General features: G+C 44.8%; 1 protein-coding gene across 1 annotated transcript; it reads right to left on the bottom strand.

Moving 5' to 3' along the window:
- Positions 1 to 1,915: 1,915 nt before the first annotated feature.
- Positions 1,916 to 9,075, bottom strand: LOC128901175 (scale keratin-like). Its single transcript, XM_054183013.1, has 2 exons — positions 8,890 to 9,075; positions 1,916 to 2,347 (listed from the first exon to the last, which is right to left on the bottom strand). Exons 1-2 carry the CDS (start codon positions 9,073 to 9,075, stop codon positions 1,916 to 1,918), a joined length of 618 nt encoding a protein of 205 aa, XP_054038988.1.
- Between the last annotated feature and the right edge of the window lie 7,094 nt (positions 9,076 to 16,169).

Here is a 16,169-nt window from a genome sequence, read left to right as displayed (position 1 = left end):
ACCCAGCCCAGACCCGGGCGCTGCCCCCAGCCCAAACGCCAACGCCACAACCAGCCATGCAGGGCTGAGCTGGAGGGCACGGGGCACTCGCCGTGCCGCACACCCTTGGCCCTTCCCTGGCCTCTTCTCCTGCCCTTGCCTCCCAGCTCTCGCTCAGGGAAGGAGCTGGACCCAAAAGGCTCTGCGGGGCTGATGGGCCAAGTCCTCAACATCTGGAATGCTGCACCAAGGAGCCATCTGGAGCGAGAAGCCATGCCCTGCAGAAGGTTCCTCTGCCTGCTGCTACACGTGGCATCCAGCCTCTCTGGGTCGGGTCTTGCCCACCGTCTCTCTGTCGCTCTCTCCTGCCCCTCTGGGCACAATAAAGGTTTCCTGCATGCAAGTCACGTCTCCCTCCCTCCTTGTCGCAAGTTGGGAAGACCGCCGGTGCGGGGGCCAAGCAGCAGTGGGAGGGCAAATGCTGTTCCTGAGCTTCCCAGGCTGGGAGAGGGTGGGCGGTTTGGGGAGAGGGAGGCTGGAGGCAGCAGGCAGGGGAGAGAGAGCCTTTTGGTGGGGCTTGCAGGATGTGGGGAAAGGGCAGAGGGCAGGAGAGGGGCTGGCAGTGCTTCCTTGCCTGGCCTTCTCCGCCCAGGAGTGGCACCAGCTCTGCCAGGTCCTGCTGCTCTTTTGCTTCTGGGTGATGATACCTTGGACTGCGGAGCCCCTTCAGTTACCTGTACAACTCCAGGGCCCCTCTTGGCTATGAGATTTCTGCCTTCTCCATGCTCCGCAGCAGTTACTGCAGACCATACTCCTCATGCCAGTGCACCCAGTTCCTCTGCAGCAGTTTAGGTCAAGCTAAAGTGAGCAGGAGCATCCCTGGTTTGTCTCCTGAAAACATAAATCTCCTTTTTCTTTGGATTAATGATCTACATTCTTGGTTCTCATTTTATGCTGGTTGAGGATAGGTGTCATGGACTAATTTAAGAAATGTGGGAATTTTAAACGCTGTCAATGAAGAAGAGTTTGTGTTGTTTTCCTCTAACTTTCATTCTTATTAAAGTTCTGCTGTATAATACAATCAGATTTCTGCTTTCCCCCCTCCCCTTTTAAGTGCAGCTTTGGTAACACTCTTACAGATTGTGAAGTTCAGCTGTTGATATCAAGTTTCCATCCTCAACACCGGCAAACAAAAGCACTTCATACATCCCACTCCTGCCTTTCATGGAGCTTTCCCCTTGTTCCCTTGGCTACTGTTGTTTTATGGTAACAAGAACTGAAAGATAATCTATGCGTGCATCACATTTCAACATAATGGCATGAATACAGAAAAATATTTTCTAGCCATTTTTAGATCACGTAGCACTGACAGAAAACCTGCAGATTACCTGTTGAATAAAGTCCTGCAAAAAAAAAACCAAACATTAAACACACACACCTAAGAAATGCATAAAGGGCTGAAACAAAGTTCATTTTTTGTCAATGACTCCTAAGGGACTCCAGGCACTTTTTCCTTGCAGAACAGTGAATATTTCTCCAAGAGGAGGCTGAAGAATACATGAAAACCAGAGAAGTTCTTGTGCATCACCACGGGGTTTTAATGTGAAAGAGGAGCAGAGCAGCCAGTTACAGAAAATCAAGGCAATACAAGGGGAAACACGCGATGCAGGTGTCATGCTCTGGTACCAGTGCCCTGCTGAGGACCCAGGGGACAGCCAAGGGGATGAAGGGATGCAGGGGCTACTGAGGCTCAGCCATGCCACCAGGGCACATGGTGGCACAGGGTAGTGGGCTGCTGGGCACACACGGCCTCCTCCTACGCCCGTGCCAGGGCAGCTGGTGTGTGCTGCTGGTCCCCGTGGCTCTTGCTCCATGTCCTCATGACGTGGTCCTCGCTTCAGGGCTGTTGCTGGTTCAGGGCACCATCCTGGGGGTCTTAGAACGACCCACAGCTGCCGCGGCGGGACCTGCCCCACCTCTGGGCACCAGGGAGGTAATACCCCGTGCCGTAGGAGGAGAAACCAGAGCTGTAGGACCTCCTGCAATTGCCAAAGCCACTGGACCCATAGCCCAGGGAGCCCCCATAGCCCACATTACCTCCATAACCGAGGGAACGGCCATACCCAAGGGAGCCACCATAGCCCCCACAGCCCCCCAAACCAAAGGAGTTCCCATAGCTCCGGGAGCCCCCAAAGCCAGAGGAACCCCCAAAGCCCAGGGAGCTCCCACAGCCCCCCAGACCAAAGGAGCTTCCGGAGCCCCGGGAGCCCCCATAGCCCCCCAAACCAAAGGAGGCCCCATAGCCAGAGGAGCCCCCATAGCCCAGGGAGCTCCCGTAACTCCCATAGCCTCCCAGACCAAAGGAACTCTCATAACCCCGGGAGCTCCCATACCCCAAGGAACGCCCAGAGGCCCCCAGACCAAAGGAGCCCCCCCCATAGCCCTGCAAGCTTCGGGAACTGAAGGAACTCCCCAACCCAGCTGGCCCTGACGATCCCACAATGCTCTCCTGAGGAAAAGAGCTGAGTATGGGGCCTGGGATTGTCACCACAGCTGGTGGGGGGAAGACGACTGCTCTGGAGTCGGGGCATTGCTGCACACACGGCTCATTGTAGCTCTCGGCAATCGGCTGAGGGCAGGTCACCTCGCAGGGTCTACAGGACTCACTGTAGTAAGACATCCTTCTTGTGATGGATGAGACTCTATCAGTAAGGAGGTTTAAGGTAAATGAACAAGTATCAGACTGGAGGCAGGAAGAGATGAACCAAGATTATTAAGTAAAGTCTCTGTGTCCGAAGTATCAGAAGTTAACAGGGAAACAGAAAAATTTATACATGCTAACAAATAAAATTCATGTATGAACTCAACCTTTATTCTTTCTTTCATCTCGGTATGATCACCTTTGTAAATAACTTGATGTGAAATACAAATTCAGTACTGGATAAATTAGACAGGCTGATCTATCTGTAGCAACATGGACCATCAAGGATGAACTCATGAAGTGTAAGAACCAGTGAAAAAGAAGCCAACAGGAACGGAAGATTGTACGTATTGATTCAGACTTTTTGAGGTGCAAGTCACCCGAAGTATTTCTATAGCTTAGAGATCTACTTCCTATCCTAATACAGTGACTCCTGATACTGTATCTGAACAAAGACACACGTTCAGAAGGAAACAAAGGATATAAGTCTAAAAGCACATGCAGGAATCACCTCTGTGACAAAAGCATTTTTGGAGTAAACACTAATAGTAGTAGAAAGAATAAGTGAAATCACACTTACCTTGTTCACTGCGGAGACTGAGACAAGAGAAATGGATAGAAGGGCTGCGGGTGATACGAGCTCTTATATGCTTCTTCCAGCCACCCCTTGTGCCTCTTGTCCAAATTTCTTACAAAACAAACATGATAGTGGGAGCTTTAATTTTGCCACCTCAGCACTGTCCCTCCCAAATGTTAGTGTGGGTGTGATACAACTGCTGATGACAATAACAATCAGTTATCTGTGATTGTCATTTTAGGGGATTTGGGGAACTTGCAGCTGAAGGTTTGCCATACAGTCATCAACTGAAAGCCATAGCAATAGTCTTGCATCATGTTAGTCCCATTTTAATGTTCAAGGTAATGCTCAAGTGGTGTGTAGCCCTTTATGGTGCCATGTGCACGAACCAGGTGAAGGTCATCCAACGTGAGCTAGTAGTTTGGCTCTGAGAGGACCCAATTTCTCCCTGCAGTTGGCTAGAGATCTATAAATGTTGTTATATAGCAGAGCAAAAAGCTGACACAGTGCAAGCTTACTCCTGATGGGACATCACTATTGCTAATAACAGCACGAAAGCAGTAAGGCCTGGAAAAGATTTTAGTTTGTGCTCTAAGCTTTTCATTTTACCTACAATTAACTGAGGCAGGATGGTCAGTGTCTGATTTACTGCACTTGTGAAATGATAGAGGGGAATGATACAATCCCATCATCACTAGAAATACTAAGTACAACCCAAGTGGAGCTAGAATCAGTCCATCGAAACCTCTCCCAACATCCTTCTCTCAAATCTTCTGAGACAATTCAGGTGCCACCAGGTTAACAGAGCAACGGCTGGGCTGAGTGACACCCCCAAGCAGGCAGAAAAAGCCTTATTGACAGAGCCACAACTGTTGACAGGATCTCTCTCTAAAGCTAATACCAAACATGTCAAATTTCCTTTGAAATCTCTACTTCTAGAAATTCGGTTAGAAATACATTTTAAAACTATCCTAATTTTCTTTCCCCCCACCCCTGTAGTGCTGACCACTTAAGAAAAGGTGAGAAATTAATAAAATAGTATTAAAAGGGATATACTTTAATGGGGTAAGCCTGTGGCATCATACAGTTATTTGCAAATCTGATGTTTTATAATTTTACAATATTGCAAAAGATAGGCTATAAATTGCCTTTAAATTGTAAGGTAGCTGTGCCTTTGAAGTGTCATCAGGATGTGCTGATACTAACGAGAGGCACCTGGAAGATAATGACTTTAAGCTGCTTCACAAATACTCATTACTACTTAGTGCTTGCAATTTCTGTTATTATCACATTAAAAGAAGCTCCCTTGTTATGAAACAGCATCATTTAAAAATATGCCAACCAATGTCACTCCTTTTGAGTCCCTAAACAGACTGTGATTTAGAACTTCAATGTTTGCGATGGTTTGATTTTCTTTCATGATATCAAGTTCTTTATTTTACTAAGTATTACTATGTTTGGGGAGATTATGACATGTCCATGCTACAGACTCTAGATAGTAGCTTTATCTCCCTTTATGAGCCAGTATTTTGCTAATATGCCTGAAATGTTTATTGCCTTTTATTCTAGGGGGGAGAGGGGAAGAGCCCCATTAAAAATTATCTGAATTTTCAGACTTAATTGGCTATCCGTCCATGTTCTGAAAAACAAGGGGTCTCAAATTGGTGCCCTAAAATCTCTACTCCAGACTTTCCAGATTGCTTGCTCTCACCTCTAAATGACTCCCTCGCTCATGCATGATGCTGTACCTAATGACACAGAGCACTTCATTCACACATGCCTGAACTGATGCTCTTGCACAAGAGTTACATGCTGATAGCTGGGTGTTTGTGTATAACACAATGGTACAACACATCAAATATTAATTTTTAGTGGGTGTTTGTAAAGCCTCTTGTCGTTCCTAGGAGAATCTGGAACATCTCTGAAGTGCTACTACCTCAATGACAGTTCAGAAGACAGCAGTAAAAATAACAATGGAATCCACCATGTAATTAATGAGTAATTAATGATATTTGATCAGCCAATACAGATGATGGAAACCTCATTTCTAAACTAGATGCAGATACCTGAAATTCTCCCTCTTTCTATTACCTTTCTTCCTCTTCTTATCCAGCTTGCACATATTTTATTAGTATTCACTTATATGGCACTATTCTTAAAAGACAGATAACTTTAATTGATCCTTAATCATCTACCCTAAAGATCAAACTTACTGTCTTGAAACTTAAAGTTGAATAGCAGATGCCCCAGTGCTGGTGCTGGGTACCAGATGTCTGAATGGTCTCACCATCCACAGGGCCAATGCCCACAAATTGGTATTGCCATTGTATCGCAATTGTTTTTGTAGGTGGGGAGTGGCAGTGCAAAGCAAGCAAAATTAAATCCCTCAATGGAGAGGTTGTTTTGTCACTATGTAGGACCTGAGGCACGAAGGGTGTTTCATACCTGTAAGCAGTTTGAGAAATGTATAAAAGCTGCCTCCACTCAAAGCCTCTCTACCCACATCTCCTGCCTCATTCTCCTCGGTGAACAGGGTAAGTCCAATTTGGTTGAATTTCTAGCTTCCTCAAGCCTTTTTCTCTTCATGCTAAATTCTACGTGATGTTATGGATTGGTAGGTTAGAGAACTGCAGGTGTGAGAAGGTGTTATCCTTAGAACAAAATGGGAAGCTTTACTATTCCACTTTGAATAACCATTGCCCAGGCATTTCAGTTCCAATTCAGGATCTACATACATCATAAAATTTAAAAATATCAGAGTGATCATAGTATCTACCATCTTGTGGTAGTATTTGCCCCATAAGAGCAAATATTCCTATTTGGGAGTGCTACTAGGGAAGCAATAGGAAACTGTAGAAATAACTGGCTCTGTCTGATACTTTTCTTAACTTGCTGTAAATACCATACTTCAGCCTGTTTCAGCTGGTTTTAGTAAGTTAGATTTATCATGCTACAAGCAAGAGCAGTGAAATCAAGTGTGGGATTGACCACAAATGACATTAGATGTCTACATCTGTGCATGATGTCTAGAGAAACCTGACAGCAAACAGTCTAGGATGTGATATATGTGTCCAGATGTAGATGTACTTTGCAAGGTAATGAACTCTGGGCTGTCACAATTTCCATGAATGACAAAGCAAGCACAGGCATCTAGAGGCAGGTGAAAAATTCTGTATCTGAAACCTCCTTACTGCTGTGCTTTGCAGATTCACAGCTATCACAAGAAGGATGTCTTACTACAGTGAGTCCTGCAGACCCTGCGAGGTGACCTGCCCTCAGCCGATTGCCGAGAGCTACAATGAGCCGTGTGTGCAGCAATGCCCCGACTCCAGAGCAGTCGTCTTCCCCCCACCAGCTGTGGTGACAATCCCAGGCCCCATACTCAGCTCTTTTCCTCAGGAGAGCATTGTGGGATCATCAGGGCCAGCTGGGTTGGGGAGTTCCTTCAGTTCCCGAAGCTTGCAGGGCTATGGGGGGGGCTCCTTTGGTCTGGGGGCCTCTGGGCGTTCCTTGGGGTATGGGAGCTCCCGGGGTTATGGGAGTTCCTTTGGTCTGGGAGGCTATGGGAGTTACGGGAGCTCCCTGGGCTATGGGGGCTCCTCTGGCTATGGGGCCTCCTTTGGTTTGGGGGGCTATGGGGGCTCCCGGGGCTCCGGAAGCTCCTTTGGTCTGGGGGGCTGTGGGAGCTCCCTGGGCTTTGGGGGTTCCTCTGGCTTTGGGGGCTCCCGGGGCTATGGGAACTCCTTTGGTTTGGGGGGCTGTGGGGGCTATGGTGGCTCCCTTGGGTATGGCCGTTCCCTCGGTTATGGAGGTAATGTGGGCTATGGGGGCTCCCTGGGCTATGGGTCCAGTGGCTTTGGCAATTGCAGGAGGTCCTACAGCTCTGGTTTCTCCTCCTACGGCACGGGGTATTACCTCCCTGGTGCCCAGAGGTGGGGCAGGTCCCGCCGCGGCAGCTGTGGGTCGTTCTAAGACCCCCAGGATGGTGCCCTGAACCAGCAACAGCCCTGAAGCGAGGACCACGTCATGAGGACATGGAGCAAGAGCCACGGGGACCAGCAGCACACACCAGCTGCCCTGGCACGGGCGTAGGAGGAGGCCGTGTGTGCCCAGCAGCCCACTACCCTGTGCCACCATGTGCCCTGGTGGCATGGCTGAGCCTCAGTAGCCCCTGCATCCCTTCATCCCCTTGGCTGTCCCCTGGGTCCTCAGCAGGGCACTGGTACCAGAGCATGACACCTGCATCGCGTGTTTCCCCTTGTATTGCCTTGATTTTCTGTAACTGGCTGCTCTGCTCCTCTTTCACATTAAAACCCCGTGGTGATGCACAAGAACTTCTCTGGTTTTCTTTTGTCCTTTAGCCTCCCTCAGGAGCAAAACTCCCTGTCATGCCGAGTTACTTTATCCGTCAATCTGCCCTGCTCAATCTCTCTTTAAAATGTGGAATGAAAGTTTAATTGGGATCCTTAAGGCATCAACAGCATTGCGTTCATGAATGTTTGTTTAGCAATTTAGCAGTCATTATCTTCCCCAAGGTTCAGAATGGGCAGGGTAATTGCTATTGTTGTGAGGATTTCTGGTGACACCCCAAAGGCCCCCAAATCATTACATAATTTAGCAACCAATTACCACGTAATTGCAGCATTCCTAAACTAGCAAGCCAACAAAGGAGAAATCATACGTAATTTTACCTTTAATTTGTTGATTTTTAAGTGTTCTTCCTGATACTTACTGCTATTCCTTGTTAATGGCAAGATCTTCACCATAATCTAAGTAGCGAGTATGAAAATAATACCAGAGTTTGCTGAGATTTTATGAGCTCCGAGGAATTGGAATACCAAGATATTAAATTATATAGTACCTGTAAGAGAGTGTTAGCATTCCCACCTCTTTTGCCCCATTGATTGTTAGCCCGGAATGATTATTCTTTATTGTACTTAAAGAAGTGTGACTGAAGGAAAATATACCCTATCAAAAAAAGCGGTATTACTCATTTCTTCCATTTATCTGTAATTACCTCCTTACTAATTGGTATGCTATGATTTAAATGAAGGTCTGCCTGGTACTGACAATTTATGCACAGGCAAATTTCTCCCACAGAAGGCTCCAAAGAGGAAGAACTTTGTAAGACACAAATTATTATGCACCATAAATTTAATGGGTGAGAAGTAGTATTTTAAAAAACGTACAGCACAAGAAAGCAGTAGGGCTGAATATGGAGAAAGTTAATCATCCATTTCAAGGCAATGCTTTACAGCTGGACACCCAGCTCCTACATGCAACAACAAAAATTACATTTTTCACCTCATTGATAACAGAGAAAGGCATTAAATCAGAAATGCCAAGCTCCTGCAGTCCCATTAGCTCAGGGAAAAGCTGAGGGTGGTCAGCAAGCATATGGCCGTGGTCATGAACTCAGTCCTGCACCCAGATCATGCTTTTAAGCTTCTGGTTGTTCCTTTGTGGTTTTTCCCATAAGGCTTTATCATGGCCCACACCGGTTGTAACGACGGTAGGACCTCCCATAAAAGCCACCTAGACCTGAGTATCCAAGGCTCCCAAGTCCCAGGGAGCTGCCAGAGGAGATAGGGACCCCCCCGGCATTGAGAGCATCCCCTACAGCTGCAGATGCTGAGGATCCCACTGTGGTATTTTGTGGGAAGGAGCTGAGAATGGGGCCGGGCAGGGTGACCACCACAGGAGAAGGTTGGATGATGTACGTGGAGTCCTGGCATTGCCTGACGCAGGGCTCATTGCAGCTATTTGCCAGCGGTGTTGGGCCACAGCGGGTGGGAGGACACAGGTCGTAGCAGGACATGGCTGCGGGACAGGACTAAGTCTGCAATACATGGAAGTAAATACAAGAAAGAAGTTATAATTATAGTCATGTAATTAAGCTGCTAAGATGATGGAGAGTGCAAGAAACTAACTAGAGACTGTGGAGAATTGAATAATGTGTTAGTCTTAGGTTGAAAGGAGACTTCAATGAAACCCAAACTCCTCTAGACTGCAGAGGAGCGTTCAAGGGGTGACTACCTGCTCCTGAGCAGTCTTTGATAGCTCATTTCCCACAACACTCCTGCAGAGCGTGTGCAGCCCTGCAGTAGGTGGGAAGTCAGGGACTTACGATCTCCTGCGTGGTACAGCAAGGAGAGTCTTCCCCCATAACAGGGGGAAGAAGAATAAATTCCTCAGCAGGTAAAAGTGAGAAGCATAACCTGGTAATGTGACAGTTGCCCATGAAAGGAAGCTATTATCCTCCCCACAGATGGGCTTGTCTCTTAAGCAGCAAAAACCCAAATATTCTGCCTAATTCTTATTTAACAGTCCCCCTTTCTTTGTGCTTATTCCTCTTACTTCTTACAGAGAAAGCAACTTTCTGCCTGTTTCTGAAAGGGAGGGGGGAGAATGGAAGTCAATGGTGTCCAAAATCTTTTGATAAGCAAATAGAACAGGCAGCAGCTTTACTATTGATATTCCAGTTAAGTGTTACTGAGGTGCTGCAATGGAGATCTAATGCCAAAGCATTCAGAGCGTTTTAGAAGGAGGCGATTCAAATATTTCTGGTCCCAAAGTGCTTAGGAACAGAGAAGGATTATTTTCGTGGTATCCTGGTGCAAGAAGGGATGTCCTTCCAATATTGCTCAATGCACTTTTGAAAATTTGAGCCCACTAACTTGTTTATCTACAGAAAAAGCTGAGAGAAAACCCAAATCTCTGTACAGATTCCCCACAGCCACTTCTAGTTGTTGAGCAGCTCACATGCAGAGAAATTTGAACATCTTGGAACTGAATGATCCCGCAACACAAATGAAAAATGGGTCTTAGGTCCTGTGCCCAGGAATTGCTACCCTTCAAAGAACAGCTGCCCTGTTTTACAGAAAGAGCTACTTGCAGGTCTCACACATGCACACCAAGAAAGAACATAAACCTTTGACTGCTATAGACAAGACAGTTTAAAAATAAAATACAATGAAGGCAACAATTCAGGACGTTGAAAGACAGTGAGCAGAGTCAGACTTACCCTTTCCACCAAGGAGAATAAGGCAGAAGTGGATGGCAACAGCTCTCCCTGTGCTGGCTTTTATACTGTGTCCTAGAGCACCTGAGGACCTGAGACACACTTTGTGCATGTAGCTATTTACCAGCCAATTGCTAAAGACTTCTTGTATGCAAAATATTCCCAGCTGATGATTTACTTTTTCCTCACTGTTTGTATTTACTGCCCTGATTTAATTTCCTCACCATAACATATGCATTCCACTATAGAGGTTTCTTTTATCTTAAAATCTTATGAGCCCAGTTAATTCCTGGTCAGATCAACTGATTCATCTGAGTTACTAAAGAAATTATTTTGCATTTTAAGGACAATATATGCAATGTACATCATTTGACACAGATGAATACATATATTAGGAAAGATGCATGTGAACTCCCCTGTGAAATCCCCCTTCCCTCTTCATAGAGAGCACAAGTTTTTGACACATCTCACTCTGAAAAAGCCAGAAGTTACTATTTCTGACTCTGAATTCGACTGTAGGTTTGCCAAATTCCTCGCAAACAACAAGACAAATTCAGAAAAGAATATTGTTATAGAAATTACTTTGCAGAGCTTATGGCACTTAACCAGTCTCAAAGGTACTTACTGGGAAAGAGATATATTTGAAGGACCATGTTGTTTTACTTTCTTGACTCAGGAGACAGGATGAAAGAGTATCAGCAGTCTGATCTATTCATTTTAATATAAAACTACCACACTTCCATGAAGGAATTTGAGACACAGCTCTTCAATTTAGAAGCTGAGTGCCAAAGTCCTTAATCTAAAGAGTTGGCAGTTTTAGCTTTCTTCCTACATCAAACTCCATGAAAACAATCCAGGTCAGACTGAGGATGAATGTGAATTTTAGGCTAGTCAGAGACACTGGTACTCAGAGTCTTGCACAAGCTTACCCATGGGGTCATTAAAGTCGCTAAGGAGTTTTACATTTGGCATTAAATTATTATTTTCCCCTACTGTGTCTCGCACTATTACACAAAATTATACACCAAATTAATGGTGGCTACTTACAGATGTTTATAATATTCTCCTTCTTTTTTCCTCTTTTGAAAGCAAATAATGTCTTTATTTTGCATGGTCTTAAAGAACGTTGCAATGTGCGACAATTCAATTTCTTTTTCAAAGACAATTTCTAGATTAAAAAGGAATTGCATGCAATGCCTAAGCAGACTTTAGGAGAGCAGAGATTGGAAAACTGATCCCCTCCCTAATGTTTAAATCACTTAGCTAGAGACATGCAAATTGTCTCTGAACTGTGAGTATCTTGAAGATCTCCTGGGAAATAAATGCTGATTGTATGCTTTTGAAGAACAAAAGGCTTCAAAGTCCACAACAGGTCTTCATCAATGGCTCAGACACGCAAATAATGCATTATCAGAAAATGCAAAGGTATGTGACACTATTTGAACATCATCATCAGTGCTTAAAATTTGTGACCAGTTCATTGTGACTGACGAATCTCACAAGCTTCCTCATATTATAATGGTGTCATAAACTGGAGCCCTTCCAGTTTTTACTTAAAATGCAAGTATTTTATTTGCACGAAATCACATGTTAAAAACCCCATTCCAATCAGCAGTCACTGGGTGTGAGGTATGTGATGACCCCCATCATTGACACTACTGACTGAAGCTCTTCTCTTCCTTGGGGTTTACCAGGCTTTCCCCAATGCTCTGACCAATGCACACACACAGACACACTACCGCGGTACCAAAATGTTAAAGAAAAAAAAAAAATCCTTTCCAGCAATAACTATCTATTGACCATAAGACAACTTGTGGTTTTGAAAACAAACTCATCAAAAGGTATAACAATGAGAAGAAGAATCACAAGTCCTCTCCCGAAGGTGATCACGGAATCACGGAATCACGGAATCTTCAGAGTTGGAAGGGACCTCTAGAGATCATCTAGTCCAACTCCCCTGCTAGAGCAGGGTTGCCTAAAGCACATCCCTCAGGGCTGCATCCAGGCGGGCCTTGAAAATCTCCAGAGAAGGGGACTCCACAACCTCCCTGGGCAGCCTGTTCCAGTGCTCTGTCACCCTCACTGTAAAGAAGTTTTTCCGTGTATTTGAACGGAACTTCCTATGTTCTAGCTTGTGCCCATTGCCCCTTGTCCTGTCGCTGGGAACCATTGAAAAGAGCCTGGCTCCGTCCTCCTTAAACCCACCCTTTAGGTACTTGTAAACATTAATCAGGTCCCCCCTCAACCTTCTCTTCTCCAGGCTAAAGAGTCCCAGCTCTTTCAGCCTTTCCTCATAAGGGAGGTGCTCCAGTCCCACAATCATCTTGGTTGCCCTACGCTGGACTCGCTCCAGTAGTTCCCTGTCCCTCTTGAACTGGGGAGCCCAGAACTGGACACAGTACTCCAGTTGTGGCCTCACCAGTGCAGAGTAGAGGGGGAGAATGACCTCCCACGACCTACTGGCCATCATATGTCAGGTTAGCCTGGCTGGCTCGATCTCCTCATCCCAGGAGCTGAAAGTTTTGGGATATCATTCATTGGAACGTTACAAAGGGTACTCATCCTAAATCTCACAGTCACTTATCAGGGATGAAATTGCACACTCAGGACTTAAATTAAAAGCTCCTGCTGTGACAGCAGGTGATACTCCCATGGGCCAGTGTGACCAAAATGCTAAAGAGCAGACAAAATTCCTAAGCAAATTGAATTTTGACTCATCCACAATTTGGGAAGGTGGAGTCAGTATAATGGAGCCAGGCATATTTAATGGATGCAAACCAGAAAGATGAAAGAGACACCACGGATCGTGGTTTTCATCCAACACCAGGATAAGTCCAGGCAATAAACATAAACAGTAAACAAAACCATTTCACTAGTGGGAACCCAGCCATATGCAAAAAAAAAAAAAAAAAAAATTAATGCAGGAACTAGTTAGTCAATGTGCAAGAATGTCTCAGATCCTCCAGGCAGCCTGAGAAAGCTATAAGAGCTTTTGGTCTTCAGAGCCTTCCTGCGCCTGCCCTTGCCCCTGTACGCACAGCAGACGCTACAATTCTGGTTTCAGCTTTACAAAATTTGGTATTGAAATACATTTTCACTGACAGCAGCAGCAAATACTTGGTGTCCTGCAAAACCAGCTCACGTTACTCTTTTTTTCTATGGGACTAGCTTGTTCCAGCTATTCAGTGATACGTATTAACAGATGTAAGTTTATAAATTGAGAAAGAGAAGATACAGACAGTTCTTTTGCTCAGAGCACATGTACTCTACCATGCACCAGGTTTTATGCTGCTGTTTTTTCTGGTTGGTACCTGATTAGTATCTGAAATAGTACCTGATTTCTCTGGTACTATGTGTTATTGCACACAGGCTGCCTGTTTATGTAGCCCACAGTCCACCACACAATGACATTTCCAAAGCCAACACAATAACAACTTGAGAGGCAGCGCCTGGTCTTGTCTGGCCTAGAAAATTCTCTCTGTAAGATGATAGTGTAGCTCATATTCTGCAGCAGTGAATAAAATACTTTGTTTTTAACTACAAAAACAAACAGAGAAACCTTTTACTTTGGGACTGTGCTATACTTGTTGCTGCGATAAGTTTTAACCCAAAGAAGGTAGTCTGGGACAGGTATGAAGCGGGGAAATGATGCTTGAGGAGTGGTTTTGGGTTTTGTTTTGACGAAGCGAGCTGCATACCAGGCTTTCTGCTACAATTTCTAAATGCTTGAATAAAAGATCCCAACTTTGGAAAGAGTGTACATGCACAGGGGCTACCTCTGTGGAGAGGTTTCGTGCAGTTGATCGGAAGAAAGCTTAACAGAGAATTGCATAAGGGGATTGCAAGAGGAGGAAAATGTACTTTTTCCATGGGAAATGTCATTATCTGTCCACCTGAATATGTTAAAGGTACCTTCACTAATGTTCCTCAGCCATAAAACTATATCACTACCATGGAATTGTAACTTCTCTGCTGCATTAGATACATTAGATACTCTCTCCGTAAGAGAAATCTATTTTGCAACTGCAAAAGTATGATGACTCCTTTGGAGTTCACCCGCTTTGATAAAACAAAAGCTTCACTTGAGATGGCAAAAAACCATATTACACATTTGATTCAGACCAACCTTCTGCTGTATTATAACATCACACTGATAACTTTCCATTCTCTTCTGTTGCGCATTAACAAAACCTACTCCTTAAAATTATTAATTCTTTCATGGAACTGATGTACCACCTTTAATTTAGCTCCACTGATGACTGTAGTCAATATAACTTTGTCAACATCTTTCCCCGGCTTTAATTACAGTTCAGCATCAGGCTGTGCAGACACAGACAAAGGTTCCATGCAAGAAATTTCCCAGCTATCAGGCTGTGAGCCCTATGGCTCATCCAGAGCCTTCAAGTGGAACTTTTAAAACCTTCTTCCCTTAGAGACAAATTCTCCCAGTTTCTAAACACAACCTTTATTGCAACACAGATATCAAGCTAGAACAAAGCAACACCTGATAAAGTCCGCGTGTACTAAGCACAACAGGTAGGAAGCAGTTTATAAAGACACACTGAGAAAGGGTTAGCACTTAAAATCTTTTATCCTCTTTCTCCTAGATGTGCATCCCAGGCCTGCAAATTTTAAAGGCCAATTCCCTCTCAAAAACACCACAAAGCCTTCAAGACTTACCAGAGCCTGATCTCAGCTGCCAAGAGGTTCTGCACCCAGCAGAAAGCTGCACTCAAAGGACTGCACCAAGCGGCTGCACCAGCTTCTGCCCCTCTCCCACCACCTCCGCCCTGAGCAAGCTCAGCTGGGCTCAGGAAAAGCATCCTCTCCCCCTTCTTTTAGAGGGGTCTGCCTAAGTATGACTGAGGGGGTAAAGAAAGTCACAATCTTCTTCCAGGTTGCCCAGGTAATAGCACATGTATCCTATTTGTGCAGCAAGCTGAAAACAGATGAGTGGAGTCAGTGCTTCAGAAAAAGGGTTATCCCTATAATTTCTAATGTTCTTCATGCACCTGTAAATTTTCCTGCTGCATCTCTGTGTCCTCTTTTCTACGTAGATACTTTTGTCTACTACATCTACAGAAGGACACGGAGAAACAGTATCCCCCACAGTGAGCTTTCTCCTGAAATGAGGCTCTTCCACTTCTCAATGAAGGGGATTTAATTCCCCTCCTCAAATCAGCTTATTGACCCATTCTCATCCCTCTTCAAAGACATCAGCCTCAAAAAAAAAAAAAAATCTCATAAAAAAGAAATATTAAGGCAGTTAAAGGGCCTTTTTTCACCTCCGTGTTACAGTAGGTAAAGGGTCCTTAAAGTGTAAAGAGAAGCAGCTCCCTTACTTTAAGATTTCCTGCTTACAGGAGATGCACCCATTGCAGGGGAACATCATCTACTTCTAGCCTTCAATAAATTGTCTCAGACTGGATTTATCACGTATAGACAAAAGAAAAAAAAATTTCCACAACTGAAATTGGACTTGTTCTCCCGTGGCAATTGGCATGAAGGTTTTTGCATTTTTTTTCTGGAACTGATGACTTGCAATGGGACCTGTTTCACCACAGACAAGCTGGGAAAGGGGCTGGGAGAAAATAGAAGTACAGGCAGACTCAGAGTATGATGCAGCACAAATTTAATGAGGCTGAGGAATGGAAGGAAGCAATGTAAAGTGTAGGGAATACATTTCCATGGTCCACTAAGGACGGTACCCACTCGCACAATGACACACACGGCAAAACGAGATCTTCCTTCTTCATTGTTTAAATGGACTGTACTGTCAGTTATGCAGAATGATTTCTAATAATTACATATTTTACCTAGTCACTGTAAAATACAAAAAAGCATAAGAGAACAAGACATTTGATCAGAAATATAAAGTAAAGCATAACAAA

The sequence above is a fragment of the Rissa tridactyla genome, chromosome 23 (genome assembly GCF_028500815.1).
Source record: "Rissa tridactyla isolate bRisTri1 chromosome 23, bRisTri1.patW.cur.20221130, whole genome shotgun sequence".
In the NCBI taxonomy this organism is placed as follows: Eukaryota; Metazoa; Chordata; class Aves; order Charadriiformes; family Laridae; genus Rissa; species Rissa tridactyla.
The sequence above is the reverse complement of the archived record's forward strand: the minus strand, read 5'-3'. Positions and strand labels throughout refer to the sequence as shown.

Coding starts and splice junctions, on each gene's coding strand:
- LOC128901175 (XM_054183013.1), bottom strand. CDS start 9,075: ATGTCCTGCTACGACCTGTGTCCTCCCACCCGCTGTGGCCCAACACCG. Junction 2,348..8,889: donor ATACCACAGTGGGATCCTCA/GCATCTGCAGCT, acceptor CGGGGTTATGAG/AGTTCCTTTGGTCTGGGAGG.